The sequence below is a fragment of the Pituophis catenifer genome, unplaced genomic scaffold (genome assembly GCF_029215685.1).
Source record: "Pituophis catenifer annectens isolate HBS135680 unplaced genomic scaffold, rPitCat1.0.hap2 SCAF_2, whole genome shotgun sequence".
Lineage (NCBI taxonomy): Eukaryota > Metazoa > Chordata > Lepidosauria > Squamata > Colubridae > Pituophis > Pituophis catenifer.
The window spans coordinates 173,402,570-173,422,067 of NW_027256882.1; the positions used below are offsets into that span (position 1 = coordinate 173,402,570).

General features: G+C 39.7%; 1 protein-coding gene across 4 annotated transcripts in view; it reads right to left on the bottom strand.

Annotated features, from left to right (window-relative positions):
- SLC38A5 (solute carrier family 38 member 5) overlaps positions 1-19,498 on the bottom strand; it is a 42,907-nt gene that overhangs the window by 14,045 nt on the left and 9,364 nt on the right. For all 4 annotated transcript variants that reach the window (XM_070938070.1, XM_070938066.1, XM_070938068.1 and 1 more), the window contains 9 exons: positions 13,867-14,055; positions 9,931-10,015; positions 8,553-8,668; positions 8,175-8,248; positions 6,562-6,654; positions 6,187-6,268; positions 2,169-2,251; positions 1,042-1,100; positions 439-555 (listed from right to left, as the gene is read on the bottom strand). In XM_070938070.1, the coding sequence (XP_070794171.1) occupies positions 439-555; positions 1,042-1,100; positions 2,169-2,251; positions 6,187-6,268; positions 6,562-6,654; positions 8,175-8,248; positions 8,553-8,668; positions 9,931-10,015; positions 13,867-13,958 (801 nt within the window). In that variant the 5' untranslated portion in view covers positions 13,959-14,055. The remainder of the gene's footprint in view (positions 1-438; positions 556-1,041; positions 1,101-2,168; positions 2,252-6,186; positions 6,269-6,561; positions 6,655-8,174; positions 8,249-8,552; positions 8,669-9,930; positions 10,016-13,866; positions 14,056-19,498) is intronic.

Sequence of the window (19,498 nt, forward strand, 5' to 3'; positions counted from 1 at the left end):
GAAAAATCTGGGTATAACCTAAAGAGCTTCTTCAAAAGTTACCAAAGAATTTTATACTTGCAGAATATTGTTCCCCTTCTCAAAGAAAATCTGTAATATGGGTACAATTACTAGGAATAATGTGGGAATCCTATTGCCTGCCCCCCCCCCCTCCAATCCCAGTGACTTTAGTACTAGATGTACTTCAATAAAAGAAAGGGGGGGAAAGCAATGTGCTATAGAGATTAAGATGCTGGACTAAGCCCATAGAGATTGAGCTTCAAGTACCTTCCGGCACAAAACTTACTATGTGATTAGAACATGGTAGCAGACAAAAGTCCATTAATTCACTTGCACCAGCAGATTCTGTAGGCCTCATATAGCCAAATTGCATTTCCCTGTTCTACCATGACTCTTAACGTGTTCAATTTCACTAGATTCATATACTTTCATACTAACCTGAGAATTGAGAGGAAAGACTTCAGCACTACAGGTATCATGACTGGACTCCATGGTGCAATTGACCACCATAGTATCATTGAAAGGACAAGGGATCTGGAATTTCTTGTAAATTACCTTTGTGGTAGGAATGGAAAATGGATGGTGAGCATCAGGAAAGAATGAATGAGAGATAAAACAGCAAAGCAAAAAAAAAAAAAAAAAAAAGCAGCAACTGTACACCTTTTCCAAGCTGTGGCTTTTCCAAAGCACCAGAAGGCAAGACAAGAAACAATGGATGGAAACTAATCAAGGAGAGAAGCAATCTGGAATTAAGGAGAAACTTCCTAACATTGAGGACAATTAAACAGTGGAACAGCTTGCCTTCAGAAGTTGTAGCTTCATCACTGGAGGTTTTTAAGAAAAGCCTGGGCAGCCACTTCTCTGAAATGGTATAGAGTCTCCTGCTTTGGGTACGGGGTTGGACTAGAAGACCTCCAAGGTCCTTTCCAGCTCTATTCTGATTGAAAACCTCTTAAAGAATTGTGGCACATATTTCCTATTTAAATCTGGCACCTTTTCTTTCTGGGAGAAGCCAGAGTTTCTGGGAATTATGTAACTCACCGAGATGAGAAAGAAACACATACAGGTGAGTGAGAGTCCACTGGTGTAACCAAGATAACCTGTGGGGGAAAAGGAAGGGAACAAAGGAATTGCATCAATTTTATATACAGGATCTTGATAAAAAGCCTCTCAAAAGATTTTACAGCAAAGAGAGCTAAATATGGAAAAGAAAGCCATCATTAATTAGATATATCTGCTCTTAAAATAATACGACTTGGACAGCGTCCTTAGTTCTAAATTGATGCAATGCCCTTCTCAAATTTAACATCTATATTATAGGGAAAATTTGAGAGAAAGTGTAGAGTTCAGCCTTGAAGGATGTTTAACAATTGCAAGCAGCAAATTCCAATTTAGAAAACAGAAATAACAAAGCAACCAGAAAAAAATGCACTTTTTTATGTTTATCAAATTGACATATTGGGCTTTGTTCAATTTACATTTATTTATTACATAAACTGCATAATTGTTGATAGGGTATGGAAGGATTGATTTAATTTTGAATATTAAGTTTACAACATGGGTGATCAACTAAATTCAAACTGGACCAATTCAATGCTATTGTATTGGATTACTACATTTAGTGAGAGATTAGATTAGAGGCTCTTCCCAGAAAGTTTTTAACCCTTATATTCCATGATTGTATTAATTTATTTAATCAGATGATAAAAATGCAAGTACACCCAGGCAGGTGAAAATCTTCTGTCAGCTCTGATGAATTGAATTAATTTAGATGTATCAGATTTGAGCTCACAGTTTAAATTCCATCAAAAATCCAAAATGGAAACTCAATGCAATTGAATTTAGCAATGCACATACTGGGGAAAAAAACCACTATGGAATATTGCTTTTCTGCTAATATTCTTCTGTGGTCTAAATAATTCTCTGCAACAATAGATTGCAAGATCAATGTCAACAGAAGATCTTCATAGGAAGCAATGCTGATTTCCTCCAGTTGGGGGTAGCACTGTTGTATATGCCTCAACTCATAGACTGAAATGACACAATCTTACCTTGAACTCTAAGGTAGAAATCCAGCAGTGACGCAAAAAAGTACATACACATGATCAGGCAATATTTATCCAAGCATGCACAAGCAGAACACAGGACAAACACTTTCTGTCACTTACCTAAATGTTTCATCAGAGCCAAGGGCAGGATGACACTAATGCTGACGACAACTATTAAAATTTGCCCGTTCATGTACCATTCGCTGAAAATAAAGCACCACAGTTGGATGAATCCATGAACGTTATAGTTACCTCACTCTTCTTTCTCTCTCACACATACAGAGATAGTGAACAGTAGCAAAAAGAAGAAGAAGAAGAAGAAGAAGAAGAAGAAGAAGAAGAAGAAGAAGAAGAAGAAGAAGAAGAAGAAGAAGAAGAAGAAGAAGAAGAAGAAGAAGAAGAGCTTGTGTGTTGACAGACAGACAGACTGATTGACTGACTCTTGGCAGGTGCCATCTTTTTTCATCCTTTTATCTTTTAAAAAAATCCTTTTTAATATGGACTGAAAAGCATGGAGTACACTTTTGCATCTGGATATTTGACATTTTTCTTCCCAAATTTAAATCTGTATTTATTTTAGTTAGCAAATATAACTAGCCAAATGCTACCTGCCCTATTTTTTTAAAAAAAAAACCTCAAAAATGAACTCTACAGATGCTGTACTTTGTACATGGAAAAGAACTGTGTCCCTATTAAGGCAAGACGTAGGTGTCAGCCCCACTAGGTCATTATTACCAATAACAACAATTGACAGTCGTCCAGAGGAATCAAGGATAGAGGATTCACTAATAAGAGAGTATTTTTCTTTTCTCTCATCCAGCTGTGTCCAATTCTCAAACAGCTTGGGCAAGTCACCGTAGTTTTCTTGGCAAGGTTATTCAGAAGTGTTTGCTATTGTCTCCTTCCTAAGGCTGAGAGAAAGTGACTAGCCCAGTTAGCTTTGTGTCTAAGGCAGGACTAAAATCAGAGTCTCCAGATTTCTAGCCTGTTGCCTTAACCACTACACCAAATTGACTCTACAAGAGTATAAAAGACACCAAAAGGTCATTTTTCCCATCTTGAATTATCTCCAAGTACATGAACTTCAAATCCCAAAATTCTCCAGCCAATGCAGCTGTTGCTAAGAATTTTTACAGCTGACATCCATGCATTTGCAGGGTGCCAAGGTTAGGAAACGCTTGAGAGGAACTGCTGGGGTAGAAATAACACTTATCTACCAATGACCACAATTTGTATCTGTTTACAGTTAGTCCTCATGGGATTGGCCAGAAATTCAGAAGCCATTCAGAAGCATGACAATATGTAAATAAGTGAGCAGTGAATGACCAAAGTGGCTTGAGACTTCTCTTGCACTATGTCATTTCTTTTCTGGTTACTTGCAGAGTTGCAGCGGTGCCCAACCAATCTGTTAAGTATTTTATTACAAGGAAACAAACTCTTCTCTGTTCCTGTAGGTAGGCAGATTTCTTCCTTAAACTTTCTTCCATCCTAACCACCCTCTCTTTACTCCAGAGGTCCCCAACCCCAGTGCCATGTCCCACTACCGAGCTGTGGCCCGTTCAGAACTGGCCCGTGGAAGTGGCAGGTGAGCGTGCACACAACTCCACTTGCATGGAGCTCTGTACACCCACACGCTCCCCTGCCATTCACGTGTCAACCCTGAAGTGAATCTGGCTGAAGTCATCTTGGAGGCTTTCAGGGTTGCCACATAAAAGAGGGTGGGGGGAAATAGTTAGATGGGGTTTTGTAGCCAAAACAATACAGTTTTCCTGTGGGAACCAAGGACATTCTCACAGGTGGCTGGCCAGAGGAGGCGTGAGCAAACCAAGCAATCAGCCAGCAACTGGATTGGACAGTGTGACCAGTAATCTGGGGGGGGGGGACTTTTACTTTTAATTAGGTGAAAGCCAAGGGAACTTTTAGAGTCAGCTTTCACCAGTTGTGCCAATATGATGTATCCAATAAATTGCTCTTTGAGGAATATGCCTGCCTCTGAGTTCTCTTTTCTATGGGTGTATAACTTGGAATGCTGATATCGTAGAACCATCCTCTCTCCCGCCTGCCAGTCCGCAAAGCCGGAAAGATTGGAGACCGCTGCTTTACTCTATAAGCATGCTCATAAATGTTTGATTCATTATTAAAAATAAGTCATTTGAGAATGTTCAAATGTTACAACCACTCACTGTCCTGAATCCATTATAATATCCTAATATGAAAATTGTGATATTCTGCTTGTAATAAAGAAATAATCTGTCATTCATAATGGAACTTTTAATGACAAACATTTATGAGATCAGTTAAAGTAGATTAACATGCTAAGAACTGGGGTGCAATGGTATTGACATAACCTAATTTAAGTTTGAAGGCTACTTTACAGATCTTTTTCTGTTCCATCTTTACCTCAGTCCATATGAAAAACAGGGATTTTTTTTAAAGATATACAGGTAAAGTTGAAATGTGGCTTCACTTCCATTTATCTGATTTAAAGCTGAAAAAAATGAGATAGCATCACACAGTTGTATTTTGACATTTATAAATCTACTCTAGAAATTCTGTCCACTTTACTGTCTGTGATAATATGGCAATATTCCAGTTCAACAACTTTTTTTAGTTTAAAATAGTACACACAAAAATGTCATAACTTTTTAATCTTATAGCATCTTGTAACATAGGAATGCTTTTAAATATCTTCCCAATTTTACACAACACATGAACGCATATTGCTTAGTAACATTTTTAAAATAACCCACAAAAAATTCTCACTTTTGTTCTTCGACACATAAATGACCTTAGATACAAACTTTTTAAATGGATATTCCAACAATAAATCTCCTTTAAATATAGTTGCCCCTAGTGGATTTTAATACTAACATATGCCTCAAGATGACATCTAATAGCGTTCCACCAGAATTTGTGGTGAAATTCTTTTCCACCCCTAAATGGAAACTCAGGGGACAATTTATGATCCACAAGGGAATAATCTCTGTAACTCCTTCCCCCATCTTGTTTCTGGGGGGGGGGGTGTTTAAGTCCTGCAAGCAACAGAGCATTGTGGCTTGGTCCCAAATTCTCTTGATCAGGGGAGGAATGTGAATAAGGCACCAAGCCCCAGAAGATCCATTTATAGAAGGAAAAATTAGCCAAAAAGACCAGCTGCTTCCTTCCATAATACTATTCAGAAATCCCTTAGAACAGCTCTGAAAAAAAAGGGCTGCCTCAGAGTGAAAGAGGAGGGGGGAAAGAGGCGTGGTCCTCACATACATACTATCTCTAATTTCATTTTAGGTCACAATGACCATAAACTAATGCCATAAGGGAAGATCATTAAGAGTTCAAGTCCTGAAATAATTGTGGATCTGGTTGGGTTTTATCTGGAGGTCATAAAACTAACTTAACTAGATCAGATAGTAGATCCATTCATCCAATATGCTAAGCTTGATTAGAATTTATCCTGTTTAGGTTTTCTGGTGCCTTAACATATTATGTGAATCCAACCTATTTAGAGAGTTTAGGTTCGTTTATTTACTGTGCAAACACAATAAATGGATCAACTCAGTGAACAGGTTAAGCATGTTCGGTGAATAATTAAAACCGTGCTGGACATTGTCAAAATCCAGGAAGTTTTCAACTTGAAATCACCCTAGATTTAGCATGCTACGGCTGAAGAATGCCCAAGGGTAGCAGCAATGCCTAATTAAACATTTGACCCTGGAAAATACCAAAACAATAGAAACTACCTGTAGGCTTCTTTGTCATTCTTTTTGCAGGCAAGCATATAATTTAACCTCCCCTAATATGGATTACAACTTCCACTAGCACTATCTATGCGTTGACTTGAGATGAGGTGGATTACACTCCAACAAATAGTGTCAAATATGGGGAAACTGGTATAATTCAGCCTTCTTTCTTTCTTTCTTTCTTTCTTTCTTTCTTTCTTTCTTTCTTTCTTTCTTTCTTTCTTTCTTTCTTTCTTTTTCTTCCTTCCTTTCTCTTCCTTCCTTCCTTTCTTTTTCTTCCTTCCTTCCTTCCTTTCTTTCTCCCCCCCCCCCCAGTTGAGGAACTGCTGCATGTTCATCTGTTCCGTGCAATTTCAAACAGAATGTGATTAGGAGGAAGAAGAGCAGGGAGTTTTGCTTACCCATTGTTTGCTGTCAGCCCTAAGAAGGTTTGGATCACGAGTGGCAGTTCAGATTTAACAATGAACAAGTAACTGGACATAGCTGTGAAAAGAGAAAGCTGTCAGGATCTCCTGAATTTCCTTTTTGGGGAAGAGTGAAAACAGTAAGATGGCATTTGATTTTCCCACCCTTATCCTCAGGCTGAACACTGGATATTGGTCAAAAATCATCATCGCCATCAGTTTGTAGATGTCAAGATCACAATGCCCCAGAGTCCCTTACTCAGCCTTCTTCCTTGAACTTCATACACACACCCCAACTAGCAGCAGCAAATTATGCAAATATACATCACTTTGTTTGCCCTTCAGACCCAACAGGGAAGTGGGAAACCTTACCTCCTATGTTGTGTATTGAGATTATGACACCAGCCACCACTTTGCCCCCATGGCCAAAGGCCTTCAATCCCAGCTGTTCATATGCTCTAATTCCTAAATAGAAAGAAAGGGTTCAGATAAGTTGGTTTGTAATTCTAGGGTGATTAACATTACCGGTCCATTCATCTAAACCTCTGTTCAAAATTATGTTCCTTTTATGCTAGCAGTCAACACACTCGCCAATCCAGTTCCAATAGGAATTGACACATTCCTCAACATATTGAGTTTTAAAAAAGCATGCAGCTCCTTGGCAATAATGATGGCCTAAGGACAAATTGTGCTCTTCAGCCACAATTTGCCTGCACAACAAAAAGAGCCATCTTTGAATGCCAGCCCAGCTTCCTGAATGTCCCACTGATCAATTTCAAAATTTATTTATTTATTTATTTGTTCAACTTGTATGCCGCCTTTCTCCGAAGACTCAAGGCAGCTTACAATGCATTTAAAAACCATATATAAAAACATTAAAAATTAAAACATTAAAAACAATTAAAACCCATTCACACCATTCATGGCCGGATCTCGCCAGATCGCAACAGCGAGATCAACGGCCTCAGGCCTGCCGGAAAAGCCAGGTCTTCACCACTTTTCGGAAGGCCAGTAGGGTGGGGATGGTCTGGATCTCAGGAGGTAACTGGTTCCAGAGAGCCGGAGCAGCCACAGAGAAGGCCCTCCCCCGCGGGCCCGCCAGCCAGCACTGTTTAGCTGACGGGACCCGGAGGAGACCAACTCTGTGGGATCTTACCGGTCGCTGGGAGCTATGTGGTAGAAGGCGGTCTCGAAGATAACCTGGCCCTGAGCCATGTAGGGTTTTAAAGGTAATAACCAACACCTTGAATTGTGACCGGAGACCAATAGGAAGCCAGTGCAGCTCGTGGAGAATTGGTGTAATGTGGGTGTATCTAGGTGCACCCACGACAGCTCGTGTGGCTGCGTTCTGGACCAACTGTAGTCTCCGAACACTTTTCAAAGGTAGCCCCATGTAGAGCGCGTTGCAATAATCTAACCGTGAGGTGACAAGGGCATGAGTGACTGTGAGGAGAGCCTCCTGATCCAAGTAGGGCCGCAATTGGTGCACCAGGCGAACATGTGCAAAGGTCCCCCTAGCCACAGCTGACAGATGTTGCTCTAATCTTAGCTGTGAGTCTAGGAGGACACCCAAATTGCGAGCCCGTTCTGAGAGGGACAATTTCTCCCCCCCCCCAGAATCAAGGATGGACAATCAACATAGTCTTTAGGAGGCAATACCCACAGCCACTCGGTCTTGTCTGGGTTAAGTCTGAGCCTGTTTCAAGGCTCTATCTTGAACCAAGTTTCAAGGCATCTACAGCCTGCACTAATTCTTGTTAGGCCACAGTCCTTGGAGAACAAGACTTTAATGATCCAAACTGATAGAAGGTGTGGATTCTAAGAACAGCAAAAACTTCTGAACACCACTCTGAAATCCCTTAATAGAATGCACCCCTGCATTCTATTAGTTCTATTTCTACCCCTAATGAGCAGTATGGCTAAGGTCAGTGTCTTACTCTGTGGCCCATAACAAATACTATGGAGTCTCCTGGACTGTGACTTACCAACAACTCCAGCACACTTCAGCAGCAGATGAATGGAATAGGAGGAGAGCAAAGCAATGCAGATCAAAAGGATCCTGGAAGAAGGACAACAATGAATGTCAGCCCAATCAATGCTTCTTTCACAGAAATGGACCAACTCTGGAATGCCTCTTCTATGGAGACAAAGAGAACTCTTTCCAATCCTAATCTGGACTGTGAGTTCTAGTCCAACCCTGCTTGAATTCACGAATTCCATCCAATCCCTGCTTGGGAATTAGTTCTTACAATCCATCCAGCAGCAGACCCACAGGTGGAAACGGTGGCTGAATTTCTACTTGCTTCCTCCCCCTTGGATTGTGGATTTTTTCCTGGGTACCATGCTGTGGGAGTTACACTCACACAAAGAGGGTGATTCCCGTATTCCTCATGGCATAGGCCAGGCCCAGGATGCCACTCCCCATGATGGCGTTGCTCAGATTAAAGACTGACATCCCAAACGAAGTCTTTCCCTCAAACTGCAGCCAAGATTTAAGAAAAAAAACAAAAACCAAATTTCAGAAATCGGGTGGAAAAAAGCCTTTGGGCCATATGGAAAACAAAGCACTAATCCTAATAGAAGTATAATACATGAGGATGAAGGGGGGGAATGATACCAACCATTAAATATCCAAGGGTCACCCAGAAAAGAAAGTTGAAGTGGCAGAACATTTGGCCTGCATGAGTGTCCTATAAAGTTACCAATTATTATATGTACAGTGACGCAACATATTGCATTATACCAGTCTGAGTCGTACAAATTTATACTTTATGCCATATATTTTTGGAGGTCTGCATTTGACTCAAGTATGTGGGAATATAGCAGAATGAAGACTTCTAAGACACAACAAAAGATGGTTCTCAAAAGAAGAGATGATTCAGTATGAACAGACGGAAGCAATGACAGTCAAATTAAAAAGAACCAGGAGATAACAGAAGTCTATAAAGGTGGGGCTGGTTAAGCCTTGTTGGAAATTATAAATATACGTGGCCATGATATAAATAGATAATAAAACATAATGAGGTAATACTTCTAAAATACCTACATGATATAATATACATGCTAACAAGAAGAAACATCACATATCATGGGCAACATCCAGTAGAAGTCTGAGATATTCTGGGAACCATATCCTATGTCTCAATGCAACAGTTGTGCAATGATATTCCCCCTCCCCGGTGTAAAAATAAATAAATGACATTTGTACAAGGAAAATTCTTCAATCCTGTTTCATTAGGTCATGCTGGATTGGTAGACATTTGCAAACTGCATTAAGAAATAGCTGAGACTATTATTATTAAAATTAAAAATGGTTAATTCTAAAAAAAAAAAGAAAAGAAATAGCTGAGACATTTGAATTTTACTTTCAAGGATAAGTAGAGGAATGGGAATAAACAGAAGCTGATTGCTTTCATGATGGAAGTAATGTCATGCCGTCCTACTGCAAGTTCTGCCCTTTTGTACAGTATGTGCATGCAACATCATGTTGCGCATATAAAAGATGGGTCCTTGGTGTTTGCTGAGCTCATCAGTGCTAGTACTAGCACAATGCTTGACTAGCACTGATGATATTACCTAGTTTGAGTAATGAAACGTCTACAAGAAAACAACCAAGCTCAGAGAGCACCAAGGACTGAGCTACAATTATTCTCCTTTATTAGTACATATAAAAGAGTTAAGCCTTCTGTCACAATTCTGCACAGCTGAATTGGGAGATATCTGACTGACATTATCACCTACATCAGTGAATTGGCTGAATTTCTTGCTGGCAGCATTAGGCAAGAAGCCATCTTGTTCTGCTGAAATACGTTCCTCTTCCTCATACCTGAAATGAAAGGAGAAGTAGAAAAGGTCAGCGGAGACCTATACCAGAACTGCATCTGTTTAGCATCACAAATCAATGGCTCAAGCTAAATATTATACAGGTCGTGCTGTGTGCTAATTAAAGGGTCTGAATCTTTAAACAAGATGGAAAGGAATGAAAAGAGAGGAAACAAAATAGATGAAACCATCATGTGTTATTGTACTTAGCATAAGTATTGAACTATTAATGTGATTTACATATTGTCTGGTTGTTCTAATAAAATGTGTTGATTTAAAAATATATAGATTTGGCAATCTTGACTGTCTTGCCAAATTCTGATGTAACTATACAATGAAGCCAGTGCATTAATATTAATGAATTAAATTACTAAGTTTTGCCTTTGCTTCAAATATTTGGAGATAATTACTATGTCGGTTGTAACAATTATCCTGAATTGGGAACAGCTAGACCAGCCTTCCCCAATCCGTGCCCTACAGATCTGTTGGACTAATTCCCAAAATCCCTAACAACCAATGGCGTGAGACAGAAAGCATAGTAAAGGAGCCGAGGTGGCGCAGTGGTTAGGGTGCAGTACTGCAGCTACTTCAGCTGACTCAGCAGATCAGTGGATCAAATCTCACGGGCTCAAGGTTGACTCAGCCTTCCATCCTTCCGAGGTGGGTAAAATGAGGACCCAGATTGTTGGGGGCAATATGCTATTTAGTATACTGTCTTTGGTGTAAGCCACCCAGAGTCCTCAGAGAGTGGGCGGCATAGAAATATGACTAATAAAATAAAATAAAAAAAATAATCCCAAACCTCTTGGTGACAAAAGGCTTTCTTATTATTGTTTAATGGCTAGATAGGTGTGTCTGAGTGTGAAGGGAAAAGAAACCAACATTCTCGCTCATTCTGACTTACATTATGCCAGATTGGGCAGTCAAAGTTTGGAGCCTAAACTGAACTGCCATTCATACAAGGAAATGTCTACCCAAGTCCTCTATAGCCTCTGATATCACCCAGCGTCATCAGAAGCAGATTTTAAGAAACCACAGAAGGCTGCTGTGAGAATGGACTTGCAGCAAATCCATTTTTTCCAAAATGGTTTAATGTACAGAGGGGATATACCGTAGAATATGAGCTATTCAATGAAGCCTCCAGTATGTTCTGTATCAGCCAAGGCTGTGTCATCCCAGTAGTAAATTTCCATTCTCTGCTCTGCCTCTTGAGGAAGTCCCAATAGATGAGATAAAAGGTCTATGCAATTCTACAATTAACTTCCACAGAGTGGACTTGCTTCTTCTCAAATGGAGACTCTGCTTAGCCATCACAGCTACTGTAGTTTATGAACCTACTTCTAAACAGATGTCAGCTATTCATCATCACCAAGTCTCACAGCAGCATACATTTCCAACGTAAGAGAATATACAGTATGCAGCTCAGGAGTGGGCATCCTTGGTGCTCTCTGAGCTTGGCCATTTGCTTGCACATACAGTATTTCATTACCCAGCTAAGTAACGTCATCAGTGCTAGTTAGTTAACTCCCTGTTTATGTAAAGTAGCTTGCCTTGTCAGTGTTGGTTGAAGTGTGGTCTTCTTCTTGATAGTCCCTTGATTAGGGTATCATTTTCTGCTTGATTGTACCTGGTATTAATACTGCATATCTGGATGTTGGATGCTGGAGAGGATGTGTTCTGTTTTTGTTTTTGTTGTTGTTGTTGTTTCTGGTTCTGTGTTCTGATTTTGTTGGGCTTTGTTTTTTTAATGACATTTCCATATATCAAACCTGAGATCAGGCTCTGTATGGTTACTTACACTTGCCATTTAGTGGTCCAGTGCCAAATCTGGAGCATGAAAAATAGTTTTTCAAATGTATACCTGCCATTAATTTCTGGACCTAATAAACAACTGGAAATTTGGTACCCTTGCTAATGAAGGCACCTCTTGATTATGCTAAATGGTGCTCCCTGAAGCCAGTGCAAAGAAAGAACACATGAGAGTGCCTGATCAAGCTAACGACCTCTAATAGTATTTCTATTATCATCTGGGTAGTTCTGGGTAGTTTCATTGAAAATAAAAAATAGAAAAAAAGTCCTGAATTGGAAGCTTGACAGAACATGCAACTAAGAAATGTGTTTGTTTGTTTGCTTGCTTGCTTGTTTGCTGCTGGCAGAGTAGTTTCTAAAGCTTTAGAGGACAGACTGGTGATCTGCATATTAATTTTGCCATTAGAAGTAGTTACTTCTCAATCTGCATCTTTCTATACTACCTCCAGGGCTTTTTATGTTACAGAAATATTTTTCCCCATGTGGGGGAACTACTCTGATGTCTCTTTGCCTAACCTGAATTCCTGCTTTTCTGGCTTTGATTCTGCCTGCTCAGTTAATTTTCATCTTTCTCACATGCTGCCCAATTCTGCATGCCCAACCTTCTTCATAACTTCCAACCTAAGAATAAATTCTCAATTTCCCCCTCTTTTTTCTGTTCCATTTCTATACCTACTTGTATTTGTTTTGAAGGCTGCATGAAAGTATATATACAATTATTATGGAAATTTCTCCTAAAATTCACAATTTAAATAAATGTTTCTAATATATACAATAGATATAAATTCCACAAGTATTATTAATTATAATTAATATTTTATGTTGTTTCTTGTTGTTCCCCTTTCACATGCAAATTGCTCATCTTTCCTTGCAATAATCTTTGCCTTTTGTGCTGTATTTCTAAGCCATGACTCTCTTCTGCACTGTGCAGATACTGCAGGAATATAAATGCATGCTTCAGTTGGCAAAACTTGCAAAGTTTTCATTTCAAAGTTTCATTTTCTTTAAACAACCACTCGTTCGGCAACTAGTTATGAAGGCACTGATTGAGGTTCTCATTGCTGCAGCTGTTGCAGTGTCCCCAAAGTCATGTGATCACAGTTTGGACACTTGGCAGCCAGCTCACAATTATGTCACAGCATCCCATGGTTAATTGTCAGCTTCACATCTGGCTTCTGAAAAGCAAAGTCAAGGGGGAAGCCAACCAGAGGTCACAGACAGTGATCATCTGTCTGTGGAAGACCGCACCCAACAACTGGGACTGCCACAACTGCCACTGTAAATTGGCACAGTGACGTGATGCTGCATTTTATGACCCCATCACTTAGCAATGGAACTGCCAGGCCCAATCACCATAGTGAAGCGAGGACTCCCTGTACATATATTTATTGCATTAATATCTCACCTTTTCAGTGGGAGCTCAATGCAGTATACATACAGAGTCTCCCCCTTATTTTATCCCCCTGAGTGTGAGGTAGGCAGGGTGTCAGAGTTTGTTGCAGCCCACACAATCAGACACAATTAAATGAACTTCAGCAGGATTCAAATTACATAAGAAACTTCTTTATATACAATACCATACAGGAGAATTCAGCATACAATATCAGGAACTCAGAAGCAATATTCATAGAAACAACTCATTACAGAGTAGAGAGATACAGAGGCTAATACATTGTACAGAGGCTCCATTACAGAGGCCAAACCAACTCTTATATACACTTCAGCAAGTCTAAGCCACACCCAGACTCCAAACTGTCTCTTATGGCCCCATAGAAATAAATACTATGTTTCAGTTTCTAAACAGTCCCCATTGGCTGACCTCTTATCATGTCTATCCAAATAGTCCCCATTGGCTGATCTAATCCAGTTTATGAATATTCATACTCTGACACAGGGCTGAGAGAATATGATTGGTCTGAAGTCAGAGGGTCAGTTTCACGGTCAAGCGGGAACTAGGTCTCCTGGTCCCAGTCTAACATCTTAACCATTACGCTGTAGAAGGTGTATTCCCAACCAATTATTCTGTCATTCCTACCAAAGACTCACCCATCCTCCAGGACAGCTGCTTTGTCACTGTCAGGTATGGTACCGTTGAATCTTTCAGTGCCATTCTCGCTTCCCATTTTTTGCAGTTCCATCTTCGCAGTCAGTGGGGCGTTTGCTCACGGATATGGGTAACGTCTTCAGCAAACTGCCAGCAGCAGCAACAGCAATACACTTGGTTCAGCAGGACACCTGAGGACATGGAGAAAACTTCAACAAGCAGCACTCAATAATACTGGAGGGTGGGGAGCGGGAAAGAGGGGCTGGAATTAGGTAGTACTGAGAATCCAAATATTCTACTCCCAGCTGCAGGAAGGGTGTGGATGAGTGGGGGGGGGGAGGGAGGCACTGCCAGAATAGTTTTGCCACTCTAATGAAAAGGCATGCCAAGAAACATACAGTGATTCCAACCCCATGCCTGGGGGAGAGTCTGTCCTGACAGAGGGTAGGTGAGGAAGGATGTTAGCCTGTTCCCTCTCCCATCCACACCTTTAAGCATGAGTTGGCAGGCTGCTTTCCTAAGAATTTTCACACATCTGCATGCTACTGCCAAGAAACATGTCACGTACTCATGTACTGGGTGGTGTACCAACTGCTCTATCAGCTCTCCTCCACTAACAATAACCATTATAGACTAAGGTAAGAAAAAAAAACACTAAAACCCATAGAGGGAAAGCACATAAGCCATTTCTCCACTTTCTCAAAGATTCTGGCTTGAGAGAAGATGTATTTTGTTGTAGTTTTGTCTGAGGACTGGGGGAGGGGGGAGAGAAGGAAGGGAAATCTTTCGGGGGGGGAGACATAGTAACATGTATAATGAATACAGCAGTTGCATTCATACCACAGATTTACTGAAGTATCATTGACCCAGCCATATCCAGGAAAGAAAGTTCACTCCTAAACTCAGATAAAACAATCCCCAAATTTGCAGAGCTACCTTCTTATTCAGAAATGGTTAGACGTTAAGAGTATTTCATCCATATTCCCTTCGTACCTATTCAAATCCAATTTATTCCTATCTAATATTTCTTAATTTTATTTTATTTATTTTCCTCCCCTTTCCTTCACTCTGTTTCTAATTCTCTATCCCTACATTCCTCCTTTTCTCTAGCCATTTATAAAATGTATTCCAGGTTACATAGAATTCCGATTCATCTTTATCTTTGAGCTCCATTGTTAACCTGAATATGTATGTAACTGAAGTGTGATTGAATGTACAAAAAGTATATATGAAATATGCATATTATATTGTAATATACACGAAAGAAAAAAGTGCTAGAAAAGTATGTACCGGACAAGTCGCACCAAGTCTAATGTTTTTAAATTGTATATTTAATAAAATTAATTTTAAAAAAAAAGGGTATTTCATCCAGACTCTTCTACCTTTCTCAACCTGGTGCTCTCTGGATATGTTGAGGATACAACGCACACATGTGCTGGACCTCCACCCACACTTTCTGACTTTTAGAGTCACTGCAATTAGGCTTCTGAAAAAGCCAATTGATTCCATTTAAGAGTTTTGATTTAGACTTTATATTTGTTAAAGTTTTTGGAAGGGGGATTTGTTTTGTCTGTGTGTGTGTGTGTGTGTGTGTGTGTCTGTCTGTCCGTCCGTCCGTCTGGTTTTGCCACTAACCACTTCAGCATCATTGTACATTGTTGTCCCACACAATATCTACAATATCAATTAACAGTGCTGTCCTGGAGGCAAAAAGAGTTGTTCATTCTGACAATTATAGTCTGTTGCTCTTTTAAGGCCTTGACCTCAATGAACAGTTTCCGGCATATAATGGGCACTAACTCCTATAGTCAGTGAATGAATGGTTTCTATAGGATAATTTAGGCAGAAGTGGTGGGAATCAAACACATGATGAAAGTTGCAGTCCAAAATTTGATTGGAGGGCAGTAATCTGATGTTGGAATTTAATTCAGGCAGTCTGACCAAAAGCTGACGCAAAAGGGATGCTTGAAGAAGATGGTGAGATTTTAACCTCTAGTTAGGATGCAGAAATGTGAGACTGGCAGATCTAAATAAGCAGGCACCATACAATAAGTCATTCTCCACCATAAACCTAATTAGCATAAAAGGCGGCATTGTTCCCACCACCACCAGCAGTATGGTTCTTAGATCTCTTAGTTACATTACAAGCTGAAGTCAAGAATTAAAGATTTCACCCCGGAAGAAGAAATAATAAAGAAAATATTGGTCTGCACAGAAATGGACAGACTGACACTAGAATTTAAAAACAAGGGTGAGACAGAGTACTTTGAAATATAGAACAAATTGTATCAATGGTTGGAAAGGAGGAAAAGGAGAAGGAGTTGGAGAAGAAAAGATTTAGGGTTCGTAGAATAGAAAGTGGATAATACTTAGATAAAGATATATATGAGGACAAGGGATATGGTTATAAGACCAAAATAGCAATGTATGATTAGTAGTAATTATATTTGTTGTTATGTTAAAAATATGTATGGAAATGACAAAACCGGACGGTCATACCATGTCCAATGTTTTTAATGTTTATTTAATAAAAAACTTTTTAATAAAAAAAGAGAAAGATTTTACCCAATTCTGAAAATTTAAAAAAAACCTGTAGTGCATGTCTGCCAGGAAAGTTGTACAGAAGCCTGACTGCTAACCCCCTTAAACTGAGGATAGCAACAGGCCTCTCTGCAGTGAAATATTTTGGGGAAAGCCAGTTAGGTTTCTAACCTGAACCACACTATAAATTTAACAAAAGAAAAATCCTGAGGAATTGGGAATGGGGAAGGCAAAATTACTCAATCCTCGATCAAGCATGTAATGTTAAATGCATGTTTACATTTTCATATTGCTATCCAAACCACAGGTGTCAGGTGTTTAACTTTCATCCCACTCCACAATAACCCAATTAATCCCTTCCAACTTCTAGCTGCCTGGAAGAGAGCTCCCACCACTGCTAATGGGAATAGTCCCAGGTTCAGAAAATACAGAGAGGCACACCTGCCTCTGGGACCCAGGAACCGAAGGGTTAACTGTGCCAGCTGGGAAAAGCTCTGAGGCTGGGTGGGGCAAAAATGCAAATAGGGATGTCTGATTGGTGCCTTGATCTTTAACCGCATCCTTCCCTTGGAGATATATTCCCACAGAAAACATAGAACAAGAGCTTCTATTCTGGTGGGATGAGTCAATGGGCCCCACCACGCTGGGAGTAATAACTGTGACTGGATTCCTTAGTTCTTCTTTCAGGTTGTGGGAGGTACAAAACAGCAACTGTTGAGAACCCGTGCCCTCTAAATATTGTGAAACTACCGCCATTCCAGCCAACTTGTCCAATGCTGCAACACTGGGAGGGTTGCTGTCCTTACTATGGCATGAAAGGGTGCGAATGCGAAAGCTACATAAAGTTTACAGTCCAGCGGTATGTTCTTTCCAAAACAACGGGTGGCTGATTTGAGGCTCAATGAACTATGTGAAATTAGCCCCTTTGATTAGTTTGTTGTTCAGTGTGTTGGGTTAATCATTCATTAACCCAGGCGATGGGTTAACCATGGTTAAGTAACCAAGGGTAATTGTCCTAACACAGCTGACTGGTGTCCCAGCTTTGGCCTGGTGTTTCCATTTGGTCATGTCACTTGTGATTTCAGGTCAGGGGTTCCTAAACTTTCTGCCATCACCCCTCCTTTTAGTGTAATCTTCATGTACACACCTAACCATCCACATACGGAAAAAGAACACAAAGGAGCAATGAAAACAATACAATGACAGTATAGGAAAGTTGGATTTATTCTAACAATGTAAAGGTCCTTTACCTCTCCCCTGGATTCTGCCTGCACCTCCCCAAGGGAGGTATACCTCACAGTTTGGGAAATCCTATGCCAAAAACACACCTAGGATGCAAACACAGGAGTTGGAGACTGGGTGAAAGGAAAAGCTGGCCTGATGTGGTTGACTACGAAAATGTATGCAACCCACAAAAACCTGTTCCCAGGACACTCCTAAAGTAAAAGGGGTGTGAAGAAAAGGGGGGGAAAAAACAGGCCGGGAAAGAAAAATCTAGAATTTAATGTTAGCTACAGCTGGGCTTTATGGTATTTCCTTTCTGCAATATGAAATATACCAACTAATCGTCCATCCTTCAGCCACAGAAATGGAACACCAGTGGGCTACTGGTCTGTGGACTTCTTTAATCCTTCCTATTGGTGAACAAGCCACAGCATAACTATAGTGCTATTTTAATGTTTACTTACATTCAATTGTATTCAGAGTGGCTTCTTCTCAGAGAATTATGCGTAAGATTAAAAATTACATCATTAAGTTTAATAGCATTTTGTATGAGGCTTGCCTTGACCTAAAGTTTTTAAGCGTTTTACCCAGAGTTTTTAATACTGTGATTTATATTAATTGTAGTTAATAATGATGACAATAGCAGATTTATATAATGCACAGAGCTTTAACATGGTTTTGCTCTTGATCAAGGGTTGTCTAAACCCTGTTTGCAACAATAGTATAGTCGGCAAACCTGAGGCTTAGTATGAGTAAATGCAGTCAATCGTGTCTTGTTTAATAACCCATAATTAAGCAAACTGTGAGTTCAGATTTTACCGCAAGGGAAATATGTCAGTCCTTTTCTAAGTACTAATGAATTGGATTGAAATTAAATACATCTCTAGCCCATCCACTTAGGACAGATTCGTGGTGCACACAATTGGGCACTCTTAATCAAAAGCCAAACATGACTAGGGTGTCATTTCACCACAGCACAGCACTGCCACCCCCACAGTCTTCATCCCATTTCGAGGTCTGAAATATAATCTTGATTTGCGAACATTGTAAAGCGATAAAGGCTTATCTTTAGGCTATGGGAAAATCTTTTAGCTTCTGGTCCCAATCCCTCAAGAAAACCCACAAAAGGTTATTGTCAGCTATGATCGGAAATCAACCAAAAATGGTTTTACCCAATAGCTGCTAGCAGAAGGGCCAGAAAGTTTATTTCTTTTTGTTTCATACGCACATGCATGCACACACACAAACACACAAAACACTTCCATTTTCTTCTCTTCCCAATTTTTTGCCCTGTGGTTGGTTGAGAATCTGAATTATTTACAAGGAGTATCTAGCAGATTGTATGATCCAATACAGAGTATGGATCTAAAAAAATGTATTATAAAAAACCATGGTAGTTATGTTTGACAGAGGTGAGAGAAGTGGACAAATGACCATTATACACAATGATAAATTACAAGAAATAGATGTATACTGATAGAATGTTCACAAAACATGAGAAATAAATAGAGAAATGTTAAGATGTACAGTACCAGTAGAAAGGTAGCCTGATCTATATGAAAAATTAATGTTTAAGAAGCAAAATTTGTTTTATTTACTGCATAAAAAACCATGTTTCTGCTACTTTGCCATATGAAAGTGAGAGTTGGGTGTTTCAGGAGAAATACAGAAGTTACTTGAATGCAGTGGCAATGGGGAATTTGTGTGATAACAAGGCAAAATAAAAAAATAAATGGATTATGAAATACTGTAAATTAAATAAAAAAGTATCCAATATGAACAATAATAATGTAGAGTAGCATAATCATATAGCTGAATGATTTATATGATCTGAAGGGAAACCAAAATGTTATATGCAGTAAAGAAAGT